Source organism: Bos javanicus, chromosome 7, assembly GCF_032452875.1.
Source record: "Bos javanicus breed banteng chromosome 7, ARS-OSU_banteng_1.0, whole genome shotgun sequence".
In the NCBI taxonomy this organism is placed as follows: Eukaryota; Metazoa; Chordata; class Mammalia; order Artiodactyla; family Bovidae; genus Bos; species Bos javanicus.
Window position 1 is genome coordinate 57,378,332 of NC_083874.1, and position 22,103 is coordinate 57,400,434.

The following is a 22,103-nucleotide window of genomic DNA, read 5'->3' on the forward strand; positions in this document are numbered from 1 at the left end:
TTTCAAATTCAATTTTTAAATGAACTTTCTATTAGAAACCTCCCATAATTTCACATCCTCTCTTATCCCACCATGATAAGCACACTGGAGCAGTACCTGCATCGTACGAGGCTGTCTATCCCACTGTGCTTAGCACAAAACCTTGCTCACACTTACTGACCCATTCCTTGCTTTGTTTGATCTCTCCATCTTTTTCCTAAGCTTGATGATCCCAGTTATCTTAGATGTAACTCTTCAATTTCCCTACATTATAGGGGTTTTTGAATGACACCAAAATTTCAAGATGAGCTAGTTGACCCCAGGATTAAGGATGACCATCCAAGAGATAAATCCTATTTAAATCCTAATGTTCAGGTTAAAGATAGAAGATAAAAGCAAGTATCATTATAAGCCCCCTAGGGAGGAGCATTCCCCTGCCCTCTGCTGCCTCCGGGCTGTGCTTGATGATGATGGCAGGCCAGCAGGTGCCTTGAGTAATTTAGCAGATAAAGGGACCTGCACGGATGGGGCGGAAAGCTGCTTGACTGGACAGCTGATCTCACAACTCAGTTATCGATGCCACCTACAGAGCTGTCAAAATAGAATTATGTGAACTGCACGGGGGGCTTAAATTAGCTGATATACTTAAACATGTGTCAATTACACACGAGAGAGTCCCCCCTTCCCTTCTGTATCCTCCAGTGCTGGCCAAGCACTGAAGGTGGCTGAATTCATTACATGAAGCAAGAAATAAACCCTAAACCATGATCTTTGTCAGTGTATTAGATTCATCTTTTCTGGGGCTTGATTTTCTCAAGCTGTAGAAAGGAAGAAAGACTCTGAACTCAAAGGGTTTTATGAAGATCAATTAAGATAACAGATGAGGGGCTCCCCTGGAGGTCCAGTGGTTAAGACTGTACCCTTCAATTGCAGGGGGTGTGGGTTTGATCCCTGGTTGGGAAACTAAGATTGTACATGCTGCATGGTGCAGCCAATAAATAAACAAAAAGATAACAGATGAGAAGGGTTTTGTAAATGGTAAAGTGCTAAACAGTTAAAAAAAAATAGAGTGAAAAATAGTGAAAATGTTCGTCAGTCGTGTCTGACTCTTTGCGACTCCATGGACTGTAGCCAGTCAGGCTCCTCTGTCCATGGGATTCTCCAGGCAGGAATACTGGAGTGGGTTGCCATGCCTTCCTCCAGGGGATCTTCCCAACCCAGGAATCAAACCTGGGTCTCCTGCATTGCAGGCAGATTCTTTATCATCTCAGCCACAGGGAAGCCCAAACAGTAAAAGGTAAACATTTTATGCTTTGCTTTTTCATGTGAGTCTCCAGTCCATGAAATTTGTGTTTCCACCCCATACTATCCCTCCCCTAGTCTTTGCCACCTCATTCACTGCCCTTCATTGAGGCATGTGCTGGCATCATCCAAGATTTTTCCCTCAACCTCACATTCCATGTCTAGTTTTTTTTTTTTTTTTTTGAGTCTTGAACCTGGAGATTATCATACTAAGTGAGGAAAGTCAGAGGAAGGCAAATATCAGATGATAGCACTTATATGCAGAATCAAAAAGAATGATACGAAAAAACTTATTTACAAAATAGAAACAGACTCATAGACTTAGAGATGAATTTATGGTTATCAGGAGGGAAGGGAATGGGGGAGGGATTCACTGGAGTTTGGGACTGACATATACACACTACTGCATTTAAAATGGATAACCAACAGGGACCTGGGCTTCCCTGGTAGCCCAGCTGGTAAAGATTCTGCCTGAATGCAGGAGACCCCATCAATTCCTGGGTTGGAAAGATCCCCTGGAGAAGGGAATGGTACCCGTCCTAGTATTTTGTCTGGAGAATTCCGTGGACTATTCCATGGGGTTGCAAAGAGTTGGACATGACTGAGTGACTTTCACTTTCAACAAGGACCTACTGTACAGCACAGGGAACTCTGCTCATATTATCCAACAACCTAAATGGTAAAAGAATTTGAAAAAGAATAGATATGTCTATATGTATAATTGAGTCACTCTCCTGTATACCTGAAACTAACGCAACACTGTAAATCAATATGAAAAGTCAAAGTGTTACTCACTCAGTCATGGCCAACTCTGCGACCTTGTGGACTGTAGCCCACCAGGCTCCTTACTCCATGGGATTCTCCAGGCAAGAATACTGGAGTGGGTTGCCATGCCCTCCTCCAGGGGATCTTCCCAACCCAGGGATCAAACCCAGGTCTCCCATATTGCAGGCAGATTCTTTACCGTCTGGAATCAAGTATAATCCAAAAAAACAAAAACAAAAAAACAAACTCCTGATAACTTCACATTCAAAATGTAGCCCAAATCAGCCTAACCTAGTCTAAGCCACTGTCACCTCTTGCCTAGACCATTTTGATGGCTTTCTAACTCTTCTCCCAACACCCACTCTTCCTTCTGATGCTTCCTTCTTTTCATAGCCACAGAGTGATATATTTACAAATATAACTGTGTGGATCACCACAAACTGTGGAAAATTCTTAAAGAGATGGGAATACCAGACCACCTGACCTGCCTCTTGAGAAACCTATATGCAGGTCAGGAAGCAGCAGTTAGAACTGGACATGGAACAACAGACTGGTTCCAAATAGGGAAAGGAGTATGTCAAGGCTGTATACTGTCACCCTGCTTATTTAACTTATATGCAGACTACATCATGAGAAACACTGGGCTGGAAGAAGCACAAGCTGGAATCAAGATTGCTGGGAGAAATATCAATAACCTCAGATATGCAGATGACACCACCCTTATGGCAGAAAGTGAAGAGGAACTAAAAAGCCTCTTGATGAAAGTGAAAAGGAGAGTGAAAAAGTTGGCTTAAAGCTCAACATTCAGAAAACTAAGATCATGGCATCCAGTCCCATCACTTCATGGCAAATAGATGGGGAAACAGTGACAGACTTTATTTTTGGGGCTCCAAAATCGCTGCAGATGGTGACTGAAGCCATGAAATTAAACGACACTTACTCCTTGGAAGAAAAGTTATGACCAACCTAGACAGCATATTAAAAAGCCAAGACATTACTTTGCCAACAAAGTTCCGTCGAGTCGAGGCTATGGTTTTTCCAGTAGTCACATATGGATGTGAGAGTTGGACTATAGAGAAAGCTGAGCACTGAAGAACTGATGCTTTTGAACTGTGGTGTTGCAGAAGACTCTTTAGAGTCCCTTGGACTGCAAGGAGATCTAACCAGTCCATCCTAAAGGAAATCAGTCCTGACTATTCATTGGAAGGACTGATGTTGAAGTTGAAATTCCAGTACTTTGGCCACCTGATGTGAAGAACTGACTCATTTGAAAAGACCCCGATGCTGGAAAAGATTGAAGGCAGGAGGAGAAGGGGACGACAGAGGATGAGATGGCTGGATGGCATCACTGACTTGATGGACGTGAGTCTGAGTGAACTCCGGGAGTTGGTGATGGACAGGGAGGCCTTTCGTGCTGCAGTCCATGGGGTTGCAAAGAGTCAGACATGACTGAGCGACTGAACTGAACCGAATAATGTTACATGTTATTCCTTAAAACAAAACCCTACCAAATTTTCCTTCTTAAATAAAATAAAAGCCAAATTCTTTACCTTTGCCTACAGGGCTATGTTGCCTAACTACCAAGCCTTTTGCATAGAATCCAACAGGGATGAGGACCCAGGGGTGTTGGAAGTGATTGCCCTGAGTGGAGAGTGCTCCCGTGATCTGAGCCACCAGCCTCCTCCTTCCATTTCCCCTCATCCTGATCCTTCTCATGATACTATTGGCAGCCAGATTGGTTTTCCTTCCGCCCGTTGACCTGCCAAGCACAGCACAGATTCACAGCCTCTGCATCTGCTGCTGCGGTTTCTCCAGAAACACTTTCACCAAATCTTGTGTTATTTTACTTACCTCTGTGTTTGTTGTCTCTCTTACTGTACCTGGATAGAGTGCCATGCGGGCAGGAGGGACCATATTTACTTAGTGCCCCTGGCACACAGTAGCAACAATAGATATTAAATAAATGATAATAGATTTAATAGATATTAAATAAATGGCAATCATTTACTGATTACCGTCATTTTGTAGACCCCTCTTCCCTTTAATTGTCTACAAATTCCAAAGCATTCCCAAAACTAGAAATGCGTGAACCCGGATGGGGTCAGCCACTCTTTGGTGTGAACCTCTTCATTTGTGTAAAGAGAAGCTCTGGGTGCTACTCTAGTTGTCCTGCAAGCATTTACTTAGTAGCTCCACTAAGTAAAGTGTTCAAGGAAAAATAAAAAGCCTTAGCCATTATGGAGGAACTATAATATGGAGGGACAGACAGAAATGGAAACAGGTAATTTCAACCTGTCATATCACATGCTCTGATGGAGGGCACTTAGGCTACTTGGTGACCTTGAAGAGTATGGTAGCAGAATAATGACTCTTCAAATGTGTCCATGTCCTAATCTCCAGAACCCATGAATATGTTCCCTTTCTTGGTAAAGGGGAATTAAGACTGTAGATGGAATCAAAGTTGCTCATCAGCTGACCTTAAAATAAAGAGATTGGCCTGGATTACCTGTGTGGGCCCAGTGTAATGGCAATGGTCCTTGTAAGTGGAAGAGGGAGGTGGGAGAGGAGAGTCAGAGTGACAAGACATAAGAAGGATGTGTTCCCCTGTTGCTGGCTTTCAGATGGAGAAAGGGACCATAAGCCAAGGAGTGCAGATGGCCTCAAAAAGGTGGAAAAGGCAAAGAAACATTGTCCCCTAGAGCCTTCAGAAGGGAACACAGCCCTCGCAGCACCTGGATTTCAGCCAATGAGATCCGTGTCAGACTTCTGACACACAGAACTATAGTACAGCAGCTACAGGAAACTAAATACGAGGAGGAAAGGTGAACTTTGATATCATCTCTGGTGGGATAGTCTCAAGAAGACTCTTGAGAGTCTCTTGGGACTTCAAGGAGATCACACCAGTCCATCCTAAAGGAAATCAACCCTGAATATTCATTGGAAGGACTGATACTGAAGCTGAAGCTCCAATACGTTGGCCAACTGATGTGAAGGGCCGACTCATTGGAAAGGTCCCTTATGCTGGGCAAGACTGAAGGCAGGAGGAGAAGGGGGTGACAGAGGATGAGATGGTTGGCGTGCTGCAGTCCATGGGGTCGAAAAGAGTCAGATACGACTTAGTGACTGAACAACGACGACTGGCAGGAAGAGACGGGCTATTCAAGACCCATCCGGCTCTGCTCAGATCCCTCCCCAGGCTCTGTCTGGCCAGTGGCCCTCCCTGGGGAAAATTTCTCCAGGTAGTCCCTTGACAGGGGTTCTCTCAAACCTCACGTTGAGAATGCTCACCCAGTGTCTGTGACTGCTTTGTCACCGATGGCTTGTCACGAACAAGGATGATAGGCAAGTGCCCTTGAGACACGCCAAGCACAGAGCAGCCACAGTCACATCTAACCTCGAGGCCAAGCTTTCCTGTCCTGTGTGTCTCTGGGGCTGCAGCCGCGTGCTGGAGCCAGTGTCAGCCTCCTCTGCCTATCTAGCCAAGACCCCTCGAGGGGGAGAGGGCAGGGCCTGGGACGGTGTTAACTGCTAATGAATGACACTTGCCTCCAAAATTAATAAGCTTTCCCTTTCTTAGGAAAATCCACTCAACTGGAGTCTCCAGGATGACTAATTGACAGAACTGGTTAAATTAATCAAAAATGGAAATGAGGAAGAGGGGAGGGATTCTATTTTTACTGCGAGGCCTGGGCCTTGCCTGCTCTGCTGCTAATTGCTGCTAAGCTTGAATGGGGTAGATGGTGGATTGGGGGGCGGGGTTCAGTGAATTCTGCAGCTTGGAGCAAGGCTCTGGCTTTTCTCCAGGAGGGGGGTGGGTGTGTGTCTATGTGTGTTTGTAATCCTATCATCAGGCAAAATCATTTTAATAAAGGGTTTTGTTGTTTTAACCTAACCAAACTCCCCTGAAATAGACACTGTTAATTATGCCCCCAATCAATACTGAACCCCTTTCAGAAGCTGTGTCAAACCTCAGAGGTTTGATGATGCATTGCAGCTGTAGCCAGGGCTGATGCCTTTGGACACATTCCATCAGAGATCAGGGGAATGAGCCATAGGTTTATTAAGGGATCCAGTGGCCTATAGAGCCAGGACTTGGCAATTAAGTTCGTAGATGAAGGTGATAAATGAGACAGTGGATTTCATGTTCTGCGTAAAGGCAGAGTTATGCTGCCATCGGAAATTGCTGTGTTGAGGAATCCAACCCATGGGAACTGTATAAAATGGAATTCTGTGAAATTATCCTTCTGGATGTTAGAAAAAGATCACACTCTTCTGCTGTCAAATATACCCAGGAAAAGAATTTGGGAAGCAGACAGACGTGGGCTCAAATCTTGGGTCTTTCACTGTGATCTGGAGCAAATTTCTTTCTTTCTTTTTTGAACACTTTTTGATAGTTTCAGGTGAATAGCGAAGGGATTCAACCATACATACACATGTATCCATTCTCTCCCAAACCCCCCTCCCATCCAGGCTGTGGGGTAAGTTTCTTTACCTCTCTGTGCTTCATCTGTAATCTGGAGTTACTAAAAATCGATCTGCTTTGGTTGCTCTGAGACTTAATTGAACTACAGAAGGGCTCAAAGCTAATATTCAGCCCCTACCACTAGACGCATCTTTGGTGGGGAAAATGGAATTTCTGATTTAGATTGTTAGGCATCCAACTTTGCCCCTTTCACACTGAAAACCAAGTTGTTTTTCCAATGATGACATGAAGTACTTAAAGTGCTTCTACCTTTTGCCCACAGCATGGAAAAGTCAGACTGTGTGCACACCAGGCCTGTGATGGGCAGATTTAAGTGCATGGCAGGGTTGCTGCAGACTACCCCCAGACACCCAGCCCATCTTGATTTTATCTGATGGAGGGAATTTCTGCGGCCATGTCTCGAGCTGCCTATTTGCCAGTGTGGAAGGGCCCTGGGCAAGGATAGAATGACGTTGGGAAGCAGAGTGACCAGTAGAACCAATACAGGAGGACAGATGCTGTAGGATTGCCCATCACCACTGCTTAGAGGAGCCCTGGCTCCTCACTCTGGCCTTCAAGACCCTGTGAGGCCAGCCTCCCCTCCTGCAAGTCCCCAGCACAAGCCACTCCCTGACAACAGGATGGGACCTCTAGGGCAGGTAATGAGTGGGGCAGGTCTGGCCAAATGAAGACAGAATTAAGATGCAACCAAGGAACCTGTCCTGTGTCATCAGACACTGAGCCTGGTGCTCACACAGCCGTTGATTTCGTCCAGCAGATGTGCACTGAGAACCTTCTATGTGCCAGGCAGTCTGCTAGCTGCTTTGACTTTAATTAACTAGTTAATGTCCAGAGATTTCCACGAGACCAAATTGTATACTCACTTCTCTGCTCTCACCTTTCTTGACCTCTCAGAAGCATCTGATGCAATTGATCCCAGCATCTTTCTAAATCATTCTCTTCTCTTGGCTTCTATGCCTACCACTCCCTCCGTCCAACTCTGCTCTTTGGTTTTTCTCTTACCTCCCTAGCAGCTCATCCTCAGTCTCTTATAAGAGGCTGCCTGCTTCTCCCCCGACCCCACTGGTAAGTGCTTGGCCTCCATCCTGGACTCTCTGCTCCTCTACATCTACACCTCTTTCCTACATGGCTTTAAAGACCACGAGATACTCATGACTCCTACATTTCTATCCTCCAGCCCAGACCTCTTCCCTAACTTCCAGATACTCAGGTATCCAACTATTATCAGACTTCTCTAACTGGGTGTATCACAGGCATCTCAATCTGGACATATCCAAAACAGAACCCTTGGTCTTTGCACGTCAAACCTGTTCCTTCCTGTCTCATCAGGGTATGTTACCAGTATACCTTTGGCAGCTCCAACCAAAACCCAAGTTTTCTCAGGATCCTCCCTTTCTATCACCTCTCCACTTTCAGCCTCTCAGCAAGTCCTCTCAGCCTGACCGCCTCAGTAGATTCTGTGTGTATCCACGCATCACCCCATCCCTACCCCTATCACCTGTCACAGCAACTATCGTTTCTTTCTGGATCATGGTGTGAGCCTCCTAACTGGGCTCAGTGCTTCTAGGCTTGCCAATCTTTTTTCAGAATTCTTTTAAGACCATAAACTGAGTATTCACTTCCCTGCTTAGAGCTGTCTATTAGCTTCAGTCACACCTAGAATGAAATCCAGCACTCTGGTCTCCCCGTGAGGCTCCCCCTGCTCTGGTCCAGCGTACATTTTCAGCCTCACCCTCCACACTGGTCCCCAGCACATCAGTCTTCAAGTACAGGTCTTTCCCCTTCTGGGTATTCACACATGGTTGTTCCTGTGCCAAGGTCTTCCTATTCTGGTGTTCTCTGTTTGGCTCCTTTTGATAATTCAGGTCTCAATTCCAAGACTTTCCCTCACCACCCCAGGGAAATAGCATTGCACCAGCAACTCTTTAGTCCTTTAATTTTCTTAAAGCTTTTTTCAATGTCAGAAATTATTAATACCTCACTCATTTGTGTACTTGTATATCTTCTGCTAGAATGAAAGCTTCCTGAAGGCAGGCATGAGAAGGTGTTGAACAAATATTAGCTGAATACGTGATTTCTAGAGTCCTGGTTAAGAGGTGTGCGTCTGGATCAAACCCCAGTTGTCACTTGTTCTCTGGTGGCCATAAGAGTATCATTTCCTCTCTTAGCTAGTTTCCTCATCTATAAAATGTGGCTAATAATCATCTGGCCCCCATAGGGTTGTCAGGACCTTGGCTTACTCTCTTAATATTGTAAATACCACAGAAGTTAGCTGTGATTAAGGCTGCTGACATGATTACATAATGACCATGGCTACTTCCCACCCCATTCCTGCTCTTAGTCGACACACGTGGAAGGGAAATAAGACAGCATCACCTTTGCAACCATAACTAACATGGAGCTCTTTCATGGGCCAGGCATTGTTCTAAGGCTTCACAGTGTCTTCTCATTCAATCCTCATAAGCCCCATAATAAGGTAAGTGCTGCTACTAGTCATATGTTATAGGTGAGCAAATATAGACACAGGTTAAGTAACCTGTTTTAGGTCATGGATGTAGACCGACAGTGAATACCACTTTGATTTTCCTCCCCTGATTTGGCCCTATCTGTGAGTTTACTCTCAGTTTAGTTTGACAGAAGGGAAGAAACAAAGCTGACATGATCTGGGCTGTGCTTCTAGGCAATGCTATAGGATGAGTGACGGTGTCTCTTTAAATTCGTGTGCTGAGGGACTTCCCTGGTGGTCCACTGGCTAAGACCCTGCACTCCTGATACAGGGGGCCCAGGTGCAACCCCTGGTCAGGGAACTAAATCCCACATTCCAAAACTAAGAGCCCACATGCTGCAGTGAAGATCTCTCATGCCACAGCTAAGATCAGGCGCAGCACCGCCCCCGCCCAAAAAGAAATTCTTACACTGAAATGTAATGCCCAGTGTGATGGTATCTGAAGAGGGGTTGGGGAGGTGATTACATCATGAGGGTGGAGTTCTCATGAATGTGATTTGTGCCCTTATGAGAAAGAGACTCCAAGGTACCCGCACATCCTTCTGCTGTGCAAGGACCCAGCAAGAAGATGGCCATCTGTGGACCAAGAAGCAGGTCTGCACCCCACACTGAATCTGTTGGTGCCTTATCCTGGACTTCTTAGCATCCAGAACCAAATGACAGATGTCTTTGTTTAAGCCACCCAATCTGTGGTATTCAATTACAGCTGCTTGAATGGACTAAGACAGGAGACTTCATCCTAGGTTCCACACTGCCTTGCCCATCCTAAGGACCTAAAACAGGTGCTGTCCAGGGTGTGTGTGGAGGGAATCCCTTTTGTCCATCTTGGAGCTGAGGCACCCAGCAGGCTCTCTGGTTAGCCACCAAACTTCTTCCAATTAAAGAAGTAAAACTGCAACCTTGGGGAGAATCTGGAAAATAGGAAAACTGCCTGCATTTCAGTGCCCTGACATCATCCCTTTCATGAACACCCCCTTGTCCTTATCTTCACACTGCTGAATTCAGGATGGGTTTGTAACCCTGCATCCTGCTTTAACATTTATCATAAGCATTTCCCCGCATGCTCCATCCTTAACTGTGTCCAAAGGTCATTGGCAAGTCACATCTCTATGGCCCTTCATGGAACCCCTTTCTCAATTCCCACTCCCACTTGAGGATTCCAGTTGCTAGTTTTCTTAAAATGACTTATTTAAATTGAAGTAGAGTTGATTTACAATATTGTGTTAGTTTCAGGTGTAGAGCAAAGTGATTTAGTTATATATATATATATATTTCATATTCTTTTCTGTTATAGATTATTACAGGATATGAAATACAGTTCCCTGTGCTATACCTTAGGTTCTTGCTTTATTTTTTTTAAATCCACTTTATATTCAATGGTGTGTATCTGGCAATCCCATACACCTAAGCTTCTGCTTTTCTTATATGCTGTTAAAACAAACTCTGCTTACTCAGGATGCTTATGCATGATTTTTGAGTAGGAAACAGACTTCTTAACACCTCATCACCTTTAAAATCAGTTCCTGCCTGCATGCATGCTAAGTCGCTTCAGTCATGTCCAACTCTTTGAGACCCGTGGACTGTAGCCTGCACCAGGCCGCTCTGTCCATGGGATTCTCCAGGCCAGAATACTGGAATGGGTTGCCATGCCCTCCTCCAGGAAAATCAATTCAAGTCCCCTTTATTCAGAGAGAAATTATGCTTCCACACCACATGAAAGTACCCAGACATCATCACCATAAAACACGTGGGGAGGTGTGGTGGCTTCACGTACAGGTTTTATTGCCCTGTCCTCTGGGCCCTACCTCATTCAATAAGAGCCACAGGCACTGTGTGCTCATGACGGTTGGGGCTGCACCAAGTGCCCCAGCTCCCTGCCCACTTTCCACCCTCACCACCTTTAGGGTCAGCGTTGGCAACCTGCTCAGGCTGCCTGTGGCCAACAAGCCCGGGACCCACCCCTGGATCTGTCAGCCCCAGGGACTGTGCTCTGGATTATTTTCAGGTCTTCTACTAGGGGCCAAATTGTGTACCCCCTCCCCCAAATTCTTACATTGAAGTCCTAATCCTCAGTGCTTCAGAATATAACCATATTTGGAGGTAGGATCTTTAAAGCTGTAATTAAATTTAAAAAATGAGGTCATGAGGGTTGACCCTAATCCAGTATGACTAGTGTCCTTATAAGAAGGACAGTTTGGGACCCAGACACATGCAGAGAGAAGATGACATGAAGACACAGGGAGAGGATGGTCAGTAACAAGCCAAGGGGAGAGCCCTGGAAGAGATCCTTTCTCCACAGTCTTCAGAGGAAGCCAATCCTGGTGATGTCTTGGTCCAGGACTTCTAGCCTCCAGAACAGGGAGACAATTACATTTTGTTTTTTAAGTCGCCCAGCCCATGGTACTTTGTTATAACAATTCTTATAACTGAAAACCCCTTCTTTCAACTGCCTTTTCCCACCAGTCTGCCCTTCCACCACAGTTGCTCAGTGAAGCCTCACTTATAGCTGGGCACTATGCTAAGTATTAGTAATGCAGTGGTTGGTCAAAGAAATAAAGTTCCTGCCTTTATGGGGGCTTCCCAGGTGGTGCTAGCGGTAAAGAACCTGCCTGCCAATGCAAGAGATGTAATGAGACGCGAGTTTGCTCCCTTGGTCGGGAAGATCCCTTGGAGGAGGGTGTGGCAACCCACTCCAGTATTCTTGCTTGGAGGATCCTGTGGACAGAGGAGCCTGTGGGCTACAGTCCATGGGGTTGCACGGAGTCGGACAGGACTGAAGTGACATAGCATGCACACATCCCTTTATCAAGTCTACATTCTAGTCAGGGAGACAGAGGAAGAAAAATGTCTATAGCTGAGAACAAAGAAATATGTAAGGAAATAAAGTAGGGTGATGTAGTAGAAATAGAGTGAAGATGGGGAAACAGAGAAGTCATCTTTGAGAGGTATTTCCCCAGAGACCTAAAAAATGAAAGTAGTCCAGACAAGGGCGGGCATGGTGGGAGGGCATTTCAGGCAGGGGAGAGGCTGTGCAGAGGGCCTGAGGCAGGAAAGGGCTGGCTGTGCTGAAGGTGCAGAAAGCAGGCCACTGTGGTCAGACTACAAGGGATTGAGGATGGAAAGGTGGGCAGGGACCAGATTCCCGTGGGGCTTGGAAGGGAGATTAAATTTAATGTCTCTCTCCTTTCCATGGTTGTCATTCACCACATCCCGCCAGTTTTTTCACTCAACTCCTAATTGTTGTTGTTTAGTTGCTAAGTGTCTGACTCTTTGCAACCCCATGGACTGTAGCCTGCCAGGCTTCTCTGTCCATGGGATTCTCTAAGCAATACTGGAGTGGGTTGACATTTCCTCCTTCAGGAGATCCTCCTGACTCAGGAATCTAACCTATGTCTCCTACATTAGAAGGTGAACTCTTTACCACTGAGCCACCAGGGAAGCCCCAACTCCCAATACTCACACATTAAAAGGGAAAAGCAAAATTCAGCTCAGCCACTGCTGCTGCCATCAGCACCCTATTGTTTCAGGCATTAGAATCTCAAACTGCAAACACAACCCTTGTCACTACTGCCAGGAGCGATGGAAAAAAAAATTGAGAGATGAGGAAGAGAATCATCCTTTCCAACCCCTGCTGAGTATGCAGAGTGAGGGACATATGGAAATTAATATATGCAGCTCTGATAGCACGAATCTCCTCGGCATTTTGATTAAACACCGACGGTTATTAAATACCCTCCTTCTCAGAGCTCATCTCCGAAAGCCAATGTTGCTTTTCATTTTGAACTCTGATGAACTGTCTCAATTCCGTTTGCACACCCGGGCTGAACCATGGTCTGCGGAAGGCTGGCGTTGGAGGAGGATGGAGAAAATCAATATGAAATGTCAGGCGCGAGGTCAGATTGAACTTGTTTTCCCAGCTGGCGGGAGCTGGGGCCGCCACTGCAGCAGCCAAACAAAGGGAGATGCTCACCGAGGAAGGTCGGCACTTTGGACTGAGTCAAGAAAATGAATTTCGTTCGCTCCTTAATTAGATTAGGAGGCTGGCGGCTGGCAATTCCAAGTGTTGTTGGTGTCGGGATGGGGCGCGGGGAGGCAAGGACGCGGCAGGGGTCTGCAAATGGCCAGCTGGCTCCTGGCCTCCCTAGGGACTGTCCACTGGGTTCTGCTTCTCCAGGGCTGCGTGCAACCCAGACTGTAGGGAGGAGCAGCCTCCAGGGACACCTGGATGTGTGGGCTCAAGGATTCTCCCCAATATCTTCCTCAGGGAGCTTCTCTGTCTTTAGGCAGAAGCTCAGAGGTCACTGCCTTGGGTTATAAGGTCCTTATATAATCCCCACCCAGCACCACAAGCCTCTGTTTTCATACCACTTATTGCAGTCATGCTGTCATATCTATCTGGGATTCTCTGATGAATGCATCTTCCCTCCTCAGACAGTGTGATGGTTCATTTTATGCAATGGGGTGGCCAGATATTTGGTGAGACATAATCCTGCAGTTTTTGGAGGGTTGTTTTTGAGTGAATTTAACATTTAAATTAATAGTCTGGGTAAAGCAGATTGTCCTTCCTAATAGGTGTGGGCCTTATTCCATCAGCTGAAGATCTGAATAGAAAAAAAAGCTGACCCTCCCTCCAGTAAGAGAAAATTCTCCTGCCTGACTCTTTCCAGCATGGACATCAATTTTTCCCTGCCTTTGCTGTTGAACTGGAACATTGGCTCTTCTTGGACCACAAGCCTGCCGGCCTTTGCGTTAAAAGTACTTCATCAGCTCTTCTGGGTCTCCTGCAGGCACACTGCAGGTCTTGGGACCTGTTGGTCTCCCTAACTGCATGACCCAAATACTTCTAACAATTATTTCATATTTATATACACACATGTAATACATGCATATACACATATATGCATGTGTATGTATGTGTATATATATTATACATATATATGTATAAAAGATATATGTTTCCTACTGGCTCCGTTTCTCTGCAGACCCTCACCAATACTGACCTTGAGCTCCAAGAAGGAAGAAAGCAGACCCGGCTTTGCTCATCACTGTGTCCCAGAGTCAGGTACAGTACCTCACATATAGTTTGTGGTCAACAAATACTAGTTAAATAAATGAATAACGGGGCTTACATATCTGGAAGGAGGGTTGGAGTTTTGACCTCCCTATAGCCGCCAGCCTCAAATCAGGGACACTCAGGAGTACCTGGAGAAGGACATGGCAACCCACTCCAGTATTCTTGCCTGGAGAATCCCATGGACAGAAGAGCCTGGTGGGCTGCAGTCCGTGGGGTCACAAAGAGTCGGACACAGCTGAAGTGACTTAGCATGCACGCACAGGAGGAGTAACTGTCGTTACTCCTGACATTTGCTGCTGCTGACATTTGCTGACTTCCATGTGCCTGACTCAGGGCTTGGCTCTTCGACACACAATGACAGTTACTCCTCATGAACAACCAGCCCTGTGAGACAGTCTTTATTATCTCTATGTTCAAAGGAGGAGCTTGAGATTCAGAGGGATTCAATAACTTGATTTGGGGGGTCACGCAGGTGCTGAGTGTCAGACAGAGCTGAGTTCTGATTCTGACGCTTCTGCTCTAAGCCATTCTAATTCTGGAAATTTCTAAGGCCTTATCCTTTTTCCATCTTGAGTTCACAGTTCATTGAGCCTTCTAGGCAGCTTCCTCCTCACTATCCAGCCCTTGTGTGCATCTGTCTGACTCCAGAGCCCAGGCTGGTGTCTGCCACACTGGGCTGTGAGCACACCTGGTTTCTCATGCCGTCTCTGCCACCCACTTTGGGTCGGTGGCCCTTCAAGCCCAGTTAGACGACTCATGTCACCTCCCACACAGTTGGGACCATGTCCCAGACTGGTCCTCACCCCCTCACTCTCTTTCCATATGGCTTCTTATGAGTCCACAAGCCACATGTCATTTATTTCAACCCTCAGGCATAAATTTATTTATGGCCTCAATATTTACTGAGCACCTGTTTGTATGTCAGTCCTTTGTGATACAATGTGAGCAAAATATTGGGATAGCTAAAAAGTTCACTTGGGGTTTTCTGTAACATCTTATGAAAAAGTCTGAATGAATTATTTGGTCAACCCAATAGATTCAGTTCATGTCTTCCTCTAGAGGGGAAGGATATTGAATAAGTAATATCCATGTATGATGAATGCTAATCTCTAATATTGCTTTACATCCCCACAGTTGTTTTAAAAGAAAATGTTTATTTTTCCCTTTTCTTTCTCTTCTAGTTCCATAGCTACCATCCTTATCTGTGTTATGAATTTCCACTGTATTGAGACAAAAGCACAACCTTCTAATTCTCCTGTTTCTTCCCACCACCACTGTGTTAATCTTCCATAAAATATAAATTCTATGACTCTGTTCTCCAACCAACTGATCTCCAATTGCTCTTCACATACTAGGAACTGTGCTTCTCAAACTGGGGCACACATATGTATCCTTGGAGGTCAGGGAGGAGGAGGAAGAGGATATGGGGGTGCACGAAGTAGTATAGGAAGCCATAGATAAATGTTGCATCTTTTGGAAATGATAATTTTGTTTGAAATTTGGGGATGGGTAGAAATGTAAATATTAAATTAAGTGGAAAGTAGTCATTTTATGGGAATAAAATGTAAAACCCATGTGAAATTTTAAGATGGAAAAATAAGACTTCAAAGAAAACCGTCTGTGGTCAGCATGTCCCCTCCGGCCACCCGGAGCACATCAGAGAAGCTGAATTGCTTTTCACTGCCCTTCCTTCACAGCAGCAAGGTTCATGGCATGGCTCTGAGAGTACCTGGTGCAGAAGTTTAAGAAGGACTAGCTATCAGAGGAGCCAGACTCTGGGGATAGAGCAGGTACTCAGTGAATGAATGAATGAATGAATGAAGGCATAAACTTTTGACTCTGATATTCAACCACTGACTTGATATAAACCTTCATACCTATTTGACCTCATTTTCTCCATATTCCTCTTTAACCCAAGCCCAACACTTCTTGCTAAGACTCTTTAAAGGTGCTACATCACTTCCTAACTTCAGGTTTTTGCCCTGAAAGCCATGCCCTTGTGTGCATGGCCAAAAACACCCTTCTCTCTATTTCTTACCTAACCAAATCCTACTTGTGCTTCAACATGACTCCTCAGCCTCTGCCTCCCCACTTTGAGGTCTCCTTCCAGTGTCCCACGCCCCTACGAATGTCCACACCCCTAATTGTCTCCACCACTCATTTGGGTGTCCCGGGTACATCTTTCCCCATCAGCCAAACTTGACGTTGCTTGAGTGTTGGGAGATGTCTTACCTTTCCATTGTACCCTTCAGAATGCTTTTAAGTAATGGACAGATCACAGATACAAGAAGATCATGCTGAAGACCTGCCAATAAATTTTAGTCTAGATCTGCGGTTCTCAGCTAGAAGCAATTTTCACCCCAGGATATTTCACAATGTCTGGAGTCATTTTTAGTTGTCACAACTGGCCTTTGCTGCTTGTATCTAGTGTGAAAAGACCAGGTATGCTAAAAAGCATTCTACAATGCACAGGACAGCCGCCTCCACCAAAGAAAGAATCCTGTGCCCTTAATTTAACAATGCATTGTTAAGAAATCCTTGTGTTCCTTACAGGATATTCCTAACCTCTTTCCTTGTGTCCCTTTGTTCTCCCAGACAGAACCCAACATCCATCCTTCTTCTTCAGTTTAAGCAACTTCTCCAAAAAAATAATTGTAGTCAGATTAGTCCTCTGGTGACTTTAGTGGCGGTTCACTGAGTTTGAAACAAAATTTAAGTCCATTATCATGGCCATTATGATCAGGCTCTTGCATTCCTCCTGAACTTCACCTGTTCCTTGTCCAAGTCATTCTTTATGTACCAGCCATATCAGTCTCCCTTACTGGCTCAAAGATCAATATCAGCACAGACACTAACAAACATTGATAAAGCTTCTATCACGAGCCAGGTACTATTTTAGGTGCTGGGGAAACAACAGTGACCAAAACAGAACAAGTCCATGTCCTCAGGGAGCCAGTACTACAGATCAGTAGTCTTCAAGAGAACCTTCTGCAATGAAGGGAGTGTCTTAGGTCAGTCTTAAGTCAGCACCGTCCAATAGAGTAGCTACACACAACTACTGAGTACTGGACGTGTGGAGCATCTGAATCAAAATCTTCCAGAAGCATAAAATACACTTAGTATGACACATCTCATTAACAATTCTTAATGATTATCTCTTCTAAGCCCTGCAACAAACCCATGAAGTGGATGATATTATCTTACCTATTTTTCATATGAGAAAACAGGCTCGGAAAGGTAAGGGAAAGTTGGACAAAGTCAGATGGCTAATAAGAGATTAGCCTGGCTCTGACCTGGGTCTGTATGACTCCAGGATCCACACAATCTACATCCCACCACACTAGTCAGACCAGCTGCCCTGGGCAATATTCCTCACAGCAAAGGAGTACATGGATATGATCAAAATGATCTAGATAGTCACCCCACTCCCAGCCACATCTCATACAGATGATCATCACTTCGCTCACGTCACTAGGAATTAAAATGAAAAACTGGGGCTGCGGGGGAGAGAGGGCTTCCTTCCCTGTTCTTCACGGCAAGCTGCAGTGGCAGAGTGGCCCCGGAAGACGGTGCTGGCCAGACACACAGATCCTGTGGCTCCTGAGGATCTTGGAAGCTGCACGTTGTTTAGCCTGACCCTGGGTACAGATGACGGCTGCCCTCCAGGCACCTTTACTCCAGGAAGCGTTTTGTTTTCTAGAAAACCTCTCCACTAGCCCCAGGTCCGTCCTGTCCACTACACCTGGCTCTTGCTTCACTTGCTTACATCGGTCTTAGCCTTTGGCCGCCAACCACTCAGCCTCCATGAGTTTGGAGCCACTCTGCACCATCAACGCCATGAAAACTCCATCGTGACCCCTAGGCCTGTGGGGGCTCAACCCCACCCCCCTCTCTGAAGCCCTCCTGAGTGCCCACTAGAACCACTGCGCCTTCTAGGGTGCTGCTTCTCAAAGCCTCACCCTCTCCATGAAGCTAATAATCCCTGCCCCTCAGCTGCTACTTTTTTTTTTTTAATTGAGATATAATTGACATATAACAGTATATTAGTTTCATGCAACTTAATGACTTGATATATGTATGCTGTTGCTGCTAAGTCACTTCAGTCGTGTCTGACTCTGTGTGACCCCATAGATGGCAGCCCACCACGATTCCCCGTCCCTGGGATTCTCCAGGCAAGAACACTGGAGTGGGTTGCCATTTCCTTCTCCAATGGATGAAAGAGAAAAGTGAAAGGGAAGTCGCTCAGTTGTGTCCGACTCTTTGCGACCCCATGGACTGCAGCCTACCAGACTCCTCCGTCCATGGGATTTGCCAGGCAAGAGCAGTGCAAGTATTTACATTCAGTTAGCATCCATCACCATGCAGAGTTGCAATTTCTTTACAATGAGAACTCTTAAGCTCTACTCTCAACAACTTCCAAATACACACTAAAGCATGAACTTAGTCACCGTCCCCAGGTGCGATTCTCAATTCCTGTGTATTCTCAGGCTCCCCTACTGTCCAGCAAGTCCAGCTCATTCTACTGCCAAGATCCGTCCAGAACCCACCCATTCCTCTCCACTTCTACACCCTGCCCTTGTCCAGGCCACCCAAGTCTCCTACCTGATATCACAACCCTCTCCTAACTGGTCTTCTCAACCCTGCTTCTCATCCTCAGGTTCATTTTCCCCAGAGCCGCAAGAGGGATCTTAAAACATAATTCAGACCATATCACCATGTGACGATGACAGGACTCATGTCTGATTCACCTCTGTATTCCATGGCCCAAAGCCAGTGTTGGTGGGACTCGACATGAGGTTTTCTCTTTACTCAAACACCAGACTTGGAGCTGACTCCCGAGTCAGGACAACACATGTGTAGTTTTCTTACTCCTGGTGTGTCTGAGGTGGGGAAGGACAGCAACCCCCCCAGGCCCTCCTGCTTCTCCTTCTGCATGTCAGGGGCCAGTGGCACACCCACTCCATCAGCCCCGGGACGGCTGGCTACTCACACTTGGTGTGCCGGTCACACAGCGCCGACGCCCGCATGTCACACAGCCGGATTGTCCCTTTGCTGCTGCTGTACACGAAGGTGTTGCAGTGGTGGGGGTGGAACTCAGCCGCCGTGATCACCTCCGTGAGCTCCTCCATGTTGGCTGGCTTGATGTCCACGATATCTGGCACAGACGAGTCAAGGAGGGGACGACGGGGAGGGGTGCCTCAGCGGGGACTAAGAATCGTCGCTTTATCTAGAGGAACAGGTCAGCACTGAGCACACACGGAGGATCCTCATCAGGACTCTGGCAGACAGGCAGCTATCACTGGACGCACGCAGATGAGGCCAGAGATGTTCAGCGGCCAAAGGCAGAACTAGACCTCAGGTCTCCCAAGGCCCTAATCAGGGTTCCATCCCCCGTAACATGTAGATGCTCCATCCACATTAAAGTTACCTGCTCATGCAGTCAGGCTAAATTGTGCCAGGCTGCAAGGGCTTTCATTTCTCATTTTACAACAGTGGTTAAGAAACCAGTCCCATCACAACTAAATAATTCGATATATTTGAAATTTTAACCAAACTCCTGGGCTGATGCATTGTATCTAGGACAGACTGTGAATCTTTTCCCACAAAACCCCTCGGATCTTTAGAGAGGGTGTGGAGAGAAGGGAACCTTCCTGCACTGTTGGGTGGGAATGTAAATTGAGATAGGCACTATGGAGGTTCCTTAAAAAACTCAATCAGAACTACCGTATGACCCAGCAATCCCACTACTGGGCGTATACCCTGAGAAAATCATAATTTAAAAGGACATGTATACCCCAACATTCACTGCAGCACCATTTACAATAGCCAGGACATGGAAGCAACCTAAATGTTTGATGACAGATGAGTGGATAAAGAAGATTTGGTATACATGTACAGTGGAATAGTATTCAGTCATAAAAGGGAAAGAAATTAGATCATTTGTAGAGATGTGGATGAACTTAGAGCTGTCATACAGAGTTAAGTAAGTCACAAAAAGAAAAAGAAACACCATATACTAATGTATATATGTGGAATCTAGAAAAATAGTACTGATGAGCCTAGTAGCAGGTCAGGAATAGAGACACAAATGTACAGAATGGACTTGTGGACGCAGGGAGGGCATGGGAGGGTGGGACAAACTGGGAGAGAAGCACTGACATATATACACCCCATGTGTAAAACAGACAGCTAGTGGGAAGCTGCCTTATAACACAGGGAGCTCAGCTTGGAGCTCTGTGATGACCTGGCTGGGTGGGATGGGGGTGGGTGGGAAGGAGGCTCAAGAGGGAGGGGATATATGTATACTTATAGCCGATTTACTTCATTGGACAGCAGAGACTAACACAAAATTGTAAAATAATTTTACTGCGATAAAATAAAAAAAATAATATGTCAATGAAATTATAATAACAACAGCTGCTACCATTTATTGAGCACTGACTAAAGGTCAATTGCTGTGCAAAGCACATCGTGTGCTTTCTTTCATTTAATCCTTATAACAGCTCTCTAATCAACACTTTACTTATCCCTGTTTTTTAAAGGGCAGAAACAGAGTCTCAGAGTATGTAAGTAACGTGCCCCAAGTCACATGGCTAAAGAGTGGCAGTGGTAGGATTTTATCCCAGGTGCAAGATTTGCACTTTTTAGTAATTATGCAAAATTTCTCTTACTGAAGATATACAGGATCTCAAATTTCCATAAACTGTGATTTGCTTTAGAGCTTGTGTGGGAGTTCAAATATTAAAAAGAAGCCATCCAATTGTACAGCAGGATAGTTTTGGCCTCCCTTGTAATATACCCTTAGTTTTATCATAGTTTCCCTTTTTTTGTCCTGAGTATTTTCCTTTTTGATGAAGAATCATCATACCTCTATTTTTAAGGAACATATCCTTGTGTATTGAAATGAAACATTTGGCCTTTCATCTATCAATGTGATGGTGACCTAATAGAAACAAACACCTTTAGTGGGAGTGAGTTTGTGCTGATCCATTCACATCCCTACTGAGAGTGTGGAGGACCTGGGTACAGGTTGGGAGGTGCCTGAGGGCTTGCTGTCTGAGAACCTGCATAGGAAGAGGTCTCTTGATGTGGATGCTATGAACCAAAATGATTCTCACTGTTGAACCACATTTGTGATTTCACCCCACCTGTTTACCGGGTAGCATTTTTCAACTTAACATTTGTTTCTATGGGTGAACTTAAATCGACTTACTTTTTTCTTTACTCAGCCTCGTAATCAGGAATCCAATATTCATGAAATCATCAGTTTAATAAGCTAGTTACATTTTAAATAACACACCTGAAATAAACGCATTTAATAATTAAAATGAACACATTTATGGGTGTGCCAGGAACTGACGAATCACATTTTGGAAAACACTGCATTCAATCAACAAGCAATAACTTCAGACAGACAATTCTGTTCGACTGGGATGGATAAAAGTCCATGTTTTTTTGTAAGGTTGGTGGCCTAATCTCCTCCTTAGAGTTTAAAAGAGTAATGAGTAAATGCACTGATATTTTTAGTCATATTAGCACTAACAAAGTAGTCATCTATTAGCAAACATCACACATGCTCTGGCATGTAGTTTGATGCAATAATGGCTGTGTATCTGGTTGTGCCTCTTTCTCCTTCAATTATCTCTTATAAATCCTGTTGGGTTCTTTCTAAAATTAGCTTGAGATTGAACTAACATTACATTTTGCTACAATTTCCCTCAGCAACCCAGATGCAGATATTACTTATGTCTCTGGAGAATGTAGGTCCCCTGGACTCATAAAATACTACCTTCTCAACTGCTCCCAGTGTTATAAATATTATCACAGTTAGCATCACATGCTGGGGAACAGGAGCTGTTTCCCCCCAGAAGAAGGCCCCAAGCTGCAGCTCTGGGGTTCTCCCCAGCCCCCTGACCCATGCATGCCCTCGGCTTTGTGGCCACAATACAGGGTGGGGTGAGCAGAGGTTAGTGTTCAGCTGTTGTCAGATTTCA

General features: G+C 45.4%; 1 protein-coding gene across 13 annotated transcripts in view; it reads right to left on the reverse strand.

The window, feature by feature from the left end:
• PPP2R2B (protein phosphatase 2 regulatory subunit Bbeta) overlaps window positions 1-22,103 on the reverse strand; it is a 509,042-nt gene that overhangs the window by 38,868 nt on the left and 448,071 nt on the right. For all 13 annotated transcript variants that reach the window (XM_061423894.1, XM_061423888.1, XM_061423890.1 and 10 more), the window contains one exon: window positions 19,100-19,264. In XM_061423894.1, coding sequence (XP_061279878.1) covers window positions 19,100-19,264 — 165 coding nt within the window. The remainder of the gene's footprint in view (window positions 1-19,099; window positions 19,265-22,103) is intronic.